Source organism: Phoenix dactylifera, unplaced genomic scaffold (genome assembly GCF_009389715.1).
Source record: "Phoenix dactylifera cultivar Barhee BC4 unplaced genomic scaffold, palm_55x_up_171113_PBpolish2nd_filt_p 000092F, whole genome shotgun sequence".
Lineage (NCBI taxonomy): Eukaryota > Viridiplantae > Streptophyta > Magnoliopsida > Arecales > Arecaceae > Phoenix > Phoenix dactylifera.
Genome location: NW_024067680.1, coordinates 469,631 through 481,850, shown reverse-complemented (window position 1 = coordinate 481,850; position 12,220 = coordinate 469,631). Strand labels below are relative to the sequence as shown.

The following is a 12,220-nucleotide window of genomic DNA, read 5'->3' as shown; positions in this document are numbered from 1 at the left end:
TATATATATATATATATATATATATATATATATATAATGTTGCATCAGCTGAGGGACATCTACATGGCTCAATTCTCCCATAATAGAAATGATATTGGGTCCAAGATCTTCTAAACCCAGATCTGTGCTCATAGCAGATTCAGGCCTAACATTTGTTCTATAACTTGTCCATTGAGGGAAAGGGTTGGTCCAGGTTCGTGGAGTAAAAATATGTATCAGGTTTGGGTTTGAATATCCACTAGGTATCTAATATGATATCTTAAAGAGTTATTTGAGCCGAACAATATCCATCTTTGGGGAAGCTTACTAATGAAATATTTAATACATATTAAGAAAATTAAATCATGAGTAATAAGCACTTGATGGTAAACTATATAAAATAATGGACAAAAATTAAAAGGTGCACAATACTTAAATAATATATCATTATTTTTATTTTTCAAGTGAAAGAATATAAATAAAACTAATATTGTATTTGATATATGTATGCATGCATATATGTAGGTGTTTTTGTATGCATAGGCATGGGTGATAGAAACCAAGTAATTTATGGAGGTTTGGGTCAGGTTAGATATAAAAAAACTCAAACTTAGGCACATTGACAAAATCTAAATGAGTTCAACTCTAATTCCATACCCAATCCATTTATTATAGGGTTTGGATAAGATCTAATCAGGGTTGGGTCGAGTATCGAGTTTGCAAATAGGAATGACAATGCTACCCATTAAGCGAAGATTATCTCAATTTAGTTGGATAATATTATGGGTTCCCTCAACCATAGTTGACCTTGCTTTCCCAAAAGAGGCTACCTAGAAAGATATCAGTATCCTTCACTGGTGGAGAAAAATCAATGGTAGAGCCACCCAAATTCAAATTTAAAGTAATACAGTTCCAATTGAATCATAGGAGGCTAGTTCAAAATTCCAACCACTCCAATAATCACCATCTTATTTTCCTTCTAATGATCTCCTTGTTAGGGCTACAAACGGATCACGACCTAACTCAATTTTATATTTGAGTCATGATTTAGATCCCCAAACTCAACTCGTTAGTTGATTTGGTTGGGTCGGATCAGGTAGGGTTGATGAAAACGATCTAAGACCTATCATGTTATTTGAATTAGCTCGGAGTTAAGTATGAACATGATCCAATTTGAAATGTTCTGGTTTGGGTCAAGACCATCTTAGGTTGGATTTTCAATTCGAGTCAAGCATCTAGCTATTCTATTACATCTAAAATATAATTATTAAAAATTAAATATAGACAGTAAAATTTAAATAAAAATAGGAAGGACTAAGTTAAACTTGAATTTTCACTCAAACTTTTCAATCATCCAAGTAATTGATCATTCTTAAGCTTAGAAATTATGATTTTCAAAATATATACATATATTGATATACTTGAGAGTATTATAAATAAGAATGCATCAAAATAAATAATGAAATATATACATTTGAATTTAATCAAGTGAAAATAGATGAGAGGAGATGTAGTTGTTGAGATGAAAAAGGGAATTAGTTTAAATAAAAGTTCATTCAATGAATTAAGAAAGATATTTATAGTAAAGAAGAAGGAAGTTTATATGATTTGGTTTTTGGATCAGGCCGGATCGTGTTTGGTTTAGATTAAGCCGCTTTTTGTTGGCCCAAACTAAACCTAGAAGATATATAACCGAGGTTGGATTGAAAAATACAAGGCCCTGACACAATCTAGAATTTAGACCAGGTCCAATTTTAAACTCAAACTTATTTCTCTACTAAACTTATTCCTCTACTCAAACTTATTTCGCCCATACAATACCTCTCTACCAAAATTTAGTACAGTCCCTCAATGCATTGACTCCTTGATGTAAGCTATTGAGTTCTCCAACTTATAGTATATCCACTCTTATATGAGGCCCACTTGATGGAGTGGATAGCAACTATTAGTTCTACCTTTTGGTGAATACTAATGTTGTGAATACCGTCATCAACACTAAGATACCTTAATGTCATGGACTCACCACCTAGAAACTTCACCTAGAAATTTAGGTTGTTAGGAGAACCAACCCAGGCTAAGGAACCCATATGGAACCTCTTTTATTAGTCAATGTGGGACTATGACAATCTCCCCTATCCAATCTCATAATGCTCTAGTCATGGTTGGCTCCTCCTCGAGAGATGGGAGCCCACCAATGCCCCAAGTTCTACTCAACCTTATGAGGTCCTCCTCGATCCTGATATATCCCCCAATGAGGGGCCCACATGACTTATAAAGGTTGCCACATATAATCGGCTAGGCTCTGATACTACTTGTCATAGACTCATAGTCCAAAAGCTTAAGCTGTTAGGAGGACTAGCCCAGATAAATAAACCCATATAAAATCCCTTTTATTAGTCAATGTGAGACTAACACTAGGTAGGACACTCAACCTTCGGTCTCAACCCCTATAAAGTACAAAGCCTCATGTCTAAGAGTCACTGTTGTGCCCATTAGTTAAGCCTGACCCACCAACTTGGTCTAGAGTCAAGATATCCTGACGAACTCTACAAGGTCATGTACTCAGATTCAATAGCTCTTTCCTAATTGATGCACTATTATAAGTGTACTAATAAAAAAAGGGTTGACCTTACACATAGAGTAGATAGTGGATGGCTACGATGGCTTAATGTATAAACCCTCATATATGCTTAACATAAACTCTCATTGCAAAAATAAGCGAGCTTTAGTGATTTAATCATAGGGATACTAACAATGCATATAACAATAATAATGTATCACACACGCATGCTTGCAATAATATACTTCATAAGAATGGCATCTAGATGGGCAAAACTACATGTAATTAACTAGTAAATAATAATAAAGCAATAATTCATAACCCTATATGGTGATGGTTGTGCTGCAGTTACAACCACAAATAAATTCTTGCAGTAGTTGATCTATCCTGCAGCACCACTCTAGTGCATCTTGATCAAATCCATGTAGTCTTTTGATGCCAAAAAAGAAACAAAAGAAAATAAATAGCCCATAGGTGAAAAGGTAATGCCTCATCCCTTTACATTAGACAAATATTGGATGTTAGGAATTTTAAATTAAACCACCAAATAAAAGAACAATTGCATACATTCACGTCATCTTCCAAAACAATACCATATGGCACTTACCACTAAAATATCCACCTGCAAGGGTAAGTAATCTCATGTACAAAATATACACTATAGTCCATCTATTACAGGAAAACCGATAAATATAGGATTTTATCGAAAGATATTCTTGATGAGATCATAACCTCCCTCTGAATAGAACAATTCCCTTTTATTATTAGATCTGGATTAGTTCCACCAATCCAATAAAACTATCATCTCATGATGCTAATCCTGATAGTCTTCTCACTTGACATCATCCAATGATACATGTAAATAGTCCATCAATTATCTTGGCAGATAGCTGATTTAAAATAAGCAATGAAGGAAAACAAGTGACAAAGCTCAAACAACTTGCTAATTAGCACACTTGCCCCTGGAACTAGTTTAGTTTGCCTTCAAGTTTCCAATCATTATAATTATCCAATCTGAAATAAAATTAAGAAAAATATCTAGATTAATATTTTTAATCTAAGACTTATGCAACTCACAACTTAGCTTTCTAACATAGTCACCTCTGACCTTTTGATAGGTATTGAGGACAACTAGTCATGGTACTTCCTAACTGGATTGTATCGGGTAACTTATTTACATTAATTACATGTTGAAATTTAAAGCTGATAAAATTTGGTGTTTATCCCCATAAGACCTATTTAAAATTAGAGATTTTGAGATCATAATATCAGCCCTTAATATATAAATTTAATTCATTAAAGTTTGTTTGCATAATAGTATGCATACCGGACATTGATGCACAAACTACACTAGGTATATTGGATTAACCCTAGCTGGCAATATATTCCTTCCTATATATTCTGATTTAATTTTAACATAATGTAAACCAAGATCGAAGGTTAATAACATCAAGAGAATTTTAGATCATGGAAGTATACATGCAACTTAAAACTGTTGCACAAACTGCAGCTTAGCACGTTGAAAACTAGGGCGGCACTGATATCATTAAGTTGGTTGATTAGGGCTGACCTAATAAGTTATACGCTACAAAATAGGCTCTTGACAAGTAATTAGTTTGCTCATATTATTCAGTTTCTGCATCTCATTTTAATTGTGCATTGAATCTACATAAAATAAGATAATAAATAATGTCTTGCAACAGTTGTAGTCTGGCTTCATCATTTTGGTTGGAACATTACCTCGGCTTGAGGTTCTGTAAATTATGCTTTAGATTTTAGAACAATGAAATCGTAAGTTCTGAAGACAGTTCATCCATATATCATGCTTCATGCAAAACATTCATAGTCCAGATTAACTATCTATTGCAGTGTTAGAACAATTCATTGGAATTATCGTGAAGGGCTTCGAATTTGTTGGAACTATAAGATTATAGGGATTAATATGCATATATAAAAATTGGAGGGATTACACATAATACGAAAGATTGAATAGGGAAGAAATTAATAAACAAATTCCATTCATTTTGTTGCGACTAACATGAAATAAACAAAGACCTGAGGAATGTAGTTCTATCTACCTTCCATAGCTGAAACAGTTATATCATTTGCAGTGCATTCCTCTCTCGTGCTCGAAGGCAGACAAACTATTTCCATAGTTCTTCCAAAAGAGAAAATAGGTTTTTTAGGACTTTTCGGAGATATGCTTTCATTACTCAGCAGGGAAACAACTTCTGACATGGTTGGTCTGTCTTCAGGGACATCTTGCACACACAGAAGAGCCACTTGAATGCATCTTGAGTACCCTTCCAAATGGCAGAGGTCACCTAACAATGGGTCCATCAGCTCCAAGATGTTCCCTTCTTTCCATAGTTCCCAGGCCTGCTAATGTCAACTTTGTCAAAATCCTATGAAATTAAAACAAGGTTCATTGCGAAAAACCAATGAAAATTAGAGTGTGTGTATATATATATCAATTCCTTACGTATCCAAGAAGGTTTAGAGATTGGTTTTGCCAATGAAGATTTCTGTTCTTCTTGCCGCTGAGAATCTCTAAAAGCAGAACACCAAAGCTGAAAACATCGGACTTCTCGGAGAAGAGGCCCTCCATTGCATACTCAGGAGACATGTAACCACTGAATTCAACAATGCCTTTTAGTAACTAATATGAGCACTTACATTTTGTGAACAAATAAAATTATGGAAGAATCGATATCTTACTATGTACCGACCACCCTGTTTGTATTCGCCTGTGATTCATTCCTTTCAAAGATCCTTGCCGTTCCAAAGTCCGATATCTTCGGGTTCATTTCACCATCCAGAAGTATGTTGCTGGCTTTCATATCTCTATGAATAACTCTGAGTCTCGAGTACTTGTGGAGATAAAGAAGCCCTTGAGCAATCCCTTCAATGATGTCAAGACGCTTTTTCCAGTCTAATTCTGCTCCCTTGATTGGATCTGCAGGCACCATTAATATGATAATGAGCAATTCTGATTCAGTTGTATATGAAGAAGGAAATAGCATGTCAACAGTAGGACGCATCCATAATGACTAACCAAAGATGTAGATGTCCAAGCTCTTGTTGGGCATGTACTCATAGATCAACAACTTCTCTTCCCCTTGAATGCAATAACCAAGAAGCCTAACAAGATTTCTGTGCTGGAGATTGGCAATAAGAGATATCTCATTTCTGAACTCCACCACTCCTTGTCCCGAACTTCTTGAAAGCCTTTTTACCGCTAGTTCATGTCCCTCCAGCATACCCTGACAAAGATTTGAGAAAAAAAAACACCTTTACTTGGATTTTGTTCTCACTTTATACTGTTGTAGAATTATGTTCATGCACTAAAAGAACCAAGAAAAAGTTAGGAATTTGAAGATTTTAAGGATTTCCAAGCAGAGAAGCATAAAATTATTTGGGAACAAACCAATTCCTATGAGCATAACCATTAAAGTTATTGAGCAAAGCACGTTGTTTGGCTCATGGCTACTTCCAGGTTGGGATGGAGAACGTCTAATGGACTAGATGCTAAAGCTCTAATTTATTTAGTGGTGCCAGAGATGCACTTGTTTCTACAATGACAACATCATAGTTGGGTATCAAGAAAACTGTATCCTTTTAGGCCTTGGTAACAGGTATCCAAAGATAAGGTTAGTTACTTTCTTAGGAGGGGAACATTTTCTTCTGTGGTTCACTCTCTGGAGTGGCAATTTGAAAGGGTCCCTTAGCTATGGGGTGCTTTTTTGAGGAAAACTTAGGTGCAGCAGTATCTAACCCTACTTTGTTGAGAAGTTAGCTGAGGGGTGAAGGAGAGAATTAATTTGTATTTAGAGGACTCTCGCACCAAATATACATCCTCAGCCAAAATATATCAAGCCTTGCTTGGCCTTAAATCAGTTTCGAATACTAGAGCAGATTTCCTGCATGGTGGATCTAAAACAACTGGCCACCTACAAAAGAAATCACAAGGTATGCTTCGTTTTAGCATTCTAAAGAATTAAAATTAAGAGGTGAAATGATACCTTGTAGACAGGCCCAAAACCACCCTCTCCAAGTTTATTAGAAGCAGAGAAGTTATTAGTTGCTGCTAATAAGGTAGAAAAACTGAACAGAGGACAATCAGGAACTTTCTCGCCTTCGCCATCAATTGGTCCTTCACTGAGTTTATGAGATGCTGCTGCAATATTATCTGTTCCTAGTAATTGAAGTTCCTGGCTCAGTTCTTGCTTGGCTGTTTTGAACAGAAGAAAGAAGTTTTCTTTTAGTTCATCGGTATGAGTAATTTTTACTACTCTATTTTTTCCTACCAAAACATTATAATTATTTCAAACCAACATAGATTACCTTTCAATTGGAGCTTTTTCCTATGCCAACAGTATAAGAAAACACCCAGTAACAAAATTATCACCACTGAAACTGGCATGATGATTGCTATCCAAAGCTTTTGCTTGCGTCCATTATCTGAATTACCAATCAGCATTCAACTGAATTCTCAACTAGACATTTAACTTCGGAGGGAAACAAAGCTTTTAAGAAATTAGTCATCTCTATACATAAATTAGCATTGGAAAAATTCTGAGATCAAACAAACAATAGATGAGACATCCACATCAAAAATTATAAAGGAAAAAAAGAAATAAAAGAAACCAACTATTTGATGATACCAAATCACGAATGAAATAAGGAACCAAATGAATTCTGCAGGGAATTCCCAACCGGAGAGCCCTACCTGCAGCGGGGTTGAGCTCCGAAGCTGCCAAACGAACATAGAGGTCTTGAGTGGCAACATGGTGAGCTTGGAGACCCAATAGGTCCCCAAACCATAACAAGCAGCCAGTTCCATTCTCATGTGCTGAAGCATAAGCTGTGCAGGAGCAGTTCGGCGCACACTTCGCCTTACAGTCCTCGATGCCGATGCTTGAAACGCCAGTGTCCAAGAAGAAGATTGGCAACTTAACCCCTTTCAGCTGTAAAAATCCATCTCCATTTCCACATTCTAGCATCTCTCTTCTCACACATCCTCCAGCCCAGTTCCCTGAATTCCATGCAAGATCAGACTTAGGCTCAAACCCATCCAAACAATTGCATGTGGGAGTAGTATAGTTGTTGCAGAGGCCATTAGCTCCGCAGCTAGTGGGAATCTCGCATGAATAATTCGTCGGTCCAGCCCAGAATTGTACCCACTCCTGTGAGGTTTCTACCCAAGCTACTTGCTTGATCTGCCCTGAAAAATCCATCACGGTTCTTGTCGGTTTAGAACTGTCATTGAGAGAATAAGAATAGAAATCGCCATTCCAAGTCGGCATGTAGCTGAAATAGATGTAGTAAGTTGGTGTCATTTCAGGGACCGAGCTGAAGTTCTTCCCAGTCCAGACCCCACTCTTCCAGTAGACCTGACCCTTCCTCCAGATGATGAACTGTTTAGTGCCGTTGGGATCGATCCCGACAGAGAAGTCACCTTGAGCTGGATCTTCTGAGCTTGTCCATGATGTGAGAAACCGATTCTGCTTTCCATGCATTCCCATTCTCATGCCAGGAATCAGTGTATCAGTAGGATTGTCAAAGCTCTGCCACAAGGCTTGTCCTTCTCTTCCATCACTCCATTCTTTGAGAACAAGATTGCCGGTGTCTGTTAGTGTAGCAGCAGTGAGATTGGTTGCTCCAGAGTTGGATGCTATGGTGATCGATCTCCCAATGCTATCCAAAATGATCAGATTGCCTTTCCCATCAATGGTAAGGTAGCCAGAGGTATCGAACACCGGCAGTCCGCGGTTGCCAACCCATACCACCGTCTGCACTGGAAGCTTGTGATACCATACCCCAACATAGCGATTGAGCGAACCGCTTGGGCTGAAGAATCCGAGTGCAAAGGTCCGGTTGGCAGAAACTAGTGTCTCTCCATCTTTAATTGACTGGTTTGGCAACAGGGTGTCTGCTGAATGAGAAAATTTGATGGTGAATAGAATCAAGAAAGGAAGAACACGGCAGCCATGGATGCTGCTTCTATCGCCCATCATTGGCAAGCCAAAACCCCTACTTCGATACTTTTTTGAGAACTAGAACATAGAATGATCTGAATTTAACCACATATGCTTCTGTCATGGGTTTGCCAGTAGCATTTCAATGCTGATATCATGACCCATCTTTTCTTGGGGCGTGTCTTGACTTATTACCTATACAGGGCCCCCAGTAGAGAGGCTATTCTTCTTGTCTCAACATGGATTACAGTATCTTAATACTCGACTACTGCTGTGTTTGGCAACAAATTTACACCAATTTTCTCATGTAACATATCAAAAAACTTTTTCTATGCATGAACTTGATCCCACATAGCATTAATCAAACGGGTAAGATTATTTTTTTGTGGAAAAAAACGAATCCAAGCGTTGACAAGTTTGGATGGTATCCAAATCAAACAGAAAATTTACACCTTTTTGAACAAGCGGACAGTTAAGTCTTAACAAGGACAGGTGCTGTTGCCGTATAAGCTTTTTTTTTTTTTTTGCTAAACCGTATAAGCTTTTTAATAAGACCTAAATAGTGGTTGCTTGAGGTAGGCTAGTCTTGCAAGCTTCTGAGTCTTCTTCTTTTTTTTTTTAAAGGTGAATCGGCTGCTCACCCTACCCTAGCTTCTGGGTCTTCTCGTGGTTGACTTAAATATGGGGATCCAACATCCTTAAACTCACCTTCTGCAACCTTTAAATATCGGACGAAAGGTTAAGATATTTGGGTTTTCTTCCTTCTTACGGGTTGGGTTGTGTGTCAGCTGGAAGCCATCAAAAAGAATTCATGGAATCCTACAGCAGCTCAAACATGGTTGTGTTATTTGCTACTTGTGAGAGAACTACGTACCAACACAAACACCCAAGTTTAGGATTCCAGTTGTATCATGATTCACCTTTTTTTTCCGATGTTTTTTTTCCCCCCGATGTGCGCCATTGGATCGCTCAATAGCGGCTACATGATCTATCGATCAGAGTGCTTTGAGATACGTGCAAAGTATGATCAAATGATTGATGTCGCATAAGAAGATTAATTATTTTTTTGCACGAAAGATGCAATCCGTACTCCTAAATTTAAGGGTCAAGCGAACTATCTAAAGAAAAGAAACACTTTCAAGCAGAACATCAGGGATTAATGGCTGCTGCTTGAAATGTACAATACTTAAAGATGAAGCACACACATGAAATCAAGTAGGTTTCAAGCCGTGGTTTGCCTTTGTTTCGTCTAGAAGAAGTTGCAATTTGCTCCAAGGGTATTTTCCAAGGCAGGTAGCCCATCCGACCCACTCGCGTTGAGGAGTTCAACGGTGAAAAGGTTGGAATCATCCAATCAAATGTCCTCCTCGTGACGTGCTTAAGGTTAGCTTTCGCGTCTTTATCTTGACTAGCGTGCGAAAAGACTCGCTAATTAAGAAAAGTGGCACCTGTAGTAAATTATAATTTGGGCTTTCGTAAGAGGCAGAGAGATTCTTAGCTAGAAAAGATCGAAATGATAAAGAAATGAATTGTTTAATTCCTGTTTGCAGAAGCAGCATCTACATTAGTGCCGGCCACGAGGAGGATGGAAACCACATAAATTATGTGGGCATTGAAGGTTGTACCATTAATGTGATTTTTATTATTTCCTTTTAGTATGATAACATCATGACATCATAAATATTTTTTTATTTTCAAAAACTATGAAAATATAAGAAAAATCAGAAAAATAAGAAAATTTTAAATTCATGAGGGTGGCGGAGTGAGAAAGAAAAAGTAGTAAAATAACGACCTGAGCCATCAAGCGCTCCCGCCGCGAAGAGGGTGATGATGACAAGAGCCTTCGAAGCCGGAGAGGTCGGCATGATTAGAGAGGTGGCCGATGGTGGGTGACGGGGCTATTGAAGGTGGATTGGAACAAGACATTCGAGCCCATGCAGAGCGCATATGTAATGGTGAGCTGGGATGGAAAAGGGGTAAGCCCCATCTAGAGCACCCGCACCCTCTCTGTCCATGCCATAGTCACCCTATAGTGCGTAATTCCCCAATAGTTCTTGGTCTGATCCAATCGCAGCTGCATTTTGATAACGTGCTACAAGCAGCATGCCTCCACGATCCCTGCTAGCCAGCGAAGGACTCACGTCCACCCTCTGCCACCATCTTGAATAAGAGGCAGCGGCTAAGGTTGCAAATGGGTCGGATTAATCCGTGACCCGACCTAACCCAATTTGGAGGATTCATAGGGCCATGTCGGGTCCTAAAATTAGACCCATTCTATTTTTCGAGTCAGGTTTGGGTTTATGAATTCAGATCCAACCCGACCCATTTAAAATATGTATAATTTTGGGTTTCAATCCTACAACTCGTCCCGATCCGATCCGACCTGAATCTGACAAGTCCAAGCAACAACACCAAAGCTAGACCAATCACAATCCAAGCCCAATTAGTCCAACAAAAAGCAAGGCCCATAGTAGAAGTAATCTAGCCCAAACTTGTTAGGCTAACCAACCATAAACAAGCCCGATACCATCTAATCCAGATTCCAATTTTTAAAGAGAGTCTAGCTGGACTCTACCTAGCCCCTAACGATCAGGAGATAGACGAATCTTGGGTCACAGGGTTAGCAATAAGCGATAGGGGTGAAGACTTTTTCTCAGGCGTGGGAACCATATTTCACTCTGTCGTGCCAGCGCCGTCTCTCCTACCACCAAGCTTCACGCCAGATTGCCGCTCTGCCAAGCCCGACTCATCCATTATTGTAGATTCACTGCGGGCTTCGGCTTGCCCAACTACCGTTGTTCCGACTCCAGCATCAATCAAAACTAGTTTAATTACACAAGGCTCCAAACTTTATTGATGTCTAGGGATGCAAATAAGCGGTTAGTTTAATTGAAAATTTTGAACATTTGACTTGAATAAAGTCTATTTACTTCAAAAACTGCTATGGACCCAACCATTAACTTCATGAATTGGATGCCAAATTAACCTAAATTTGAGTCGATCAAATCAACATCAAAATTATTTTCAATTTAATTTTCATTCAATTGATGGTTGCTAGATGGACCTGAACCGAACCTGGCCTGGCCTAAATTTTTTGGGTTGGGTCCAGGTTATAGATGGACCCAATCCAATCCGAATGACCCGTTGGATCAAAAATTATAGGAGTGGATCCAACCAGATCCGACCCGATCTTCTATTGGGGGGGTCCGGGTCCAAAATTAGGACCTAAATAAAGAATTGGATTTGGTTTGAGTCACTCATGACCTAACCGGATCCGACCTATTTGCACTCCAACAGCGGCGGAGATCTCCGCTCACCTCCTCCATCTCTCCCGAGATCTCTCTCAATCAGGCGATGCTTATTCCCCTCCGCTAGGTGCTTTATCTCTCGGAGATCTCTATAAGCTCTTGCCACTAGGACTCTCCCTGTAAACAAGTCTAAAAACAGTGGCCATAAACCCTACAATAATCCTTAATTTAAAGTCTAAACCTACTTTTTAAAAAATGGCAGCTCATCCCGAACCAAGCGGTTCAACCGGTCCATTTGGTTCAGCAAATTTTGACTGATTTTTTACTATTTCTGAATTTCTAAATAGCTAGGACCCGAGACCTGTCTAGTCCCCAATTGAACCAGTCGAATCAGTGGTCTGGTCCCAGTTTTCAAAACACTATCTTCAGCAGGATTATGCATCAAGAAATTTTTT

At 38.6% G+C, this 12,220-nt stretch overlaps 1 protein-coding gene across 1 annotated transcript; it reads right to left on the bottom strand.

Annotated features, from left to right (window-relative positions):
• Positions 1 to 4,515: 4,515 nt before the first annotated feature.
• On the bottom strand, positions 4,516 to 8,583 carry LOC103696672 (G-type lectin S-receptor-like serine/threonine-protein kinase At4g27290). The gene is made up of 7 exons (XM_017840492.3): positions 7,269 to 8,583; positions 6,884 to 7,000; positions 6,562 to 6,770; positions 5,595 to 5,802; positions 5,258 to 5,495; positions 5,022 to 5,172; positions 4,516 to 4,918 (listed from the first exon to the last, which is right to left on the bottom strand). Exons 1-7 carry the CDS (start codon positions 8,554 to 8,556, stop codon positions 4,610 to 4,612), a joined length of 2,520 nt encoding a protein of 839 aa, XP_017695981.2. The 5' UTR covers positions 8,557 to 8,583; the 3' UTR covers positions 4,516 to 4,609.
• Between the last annotated feature and the right edge of the window lie 3,637 nt (positions 8,584 to 12,220).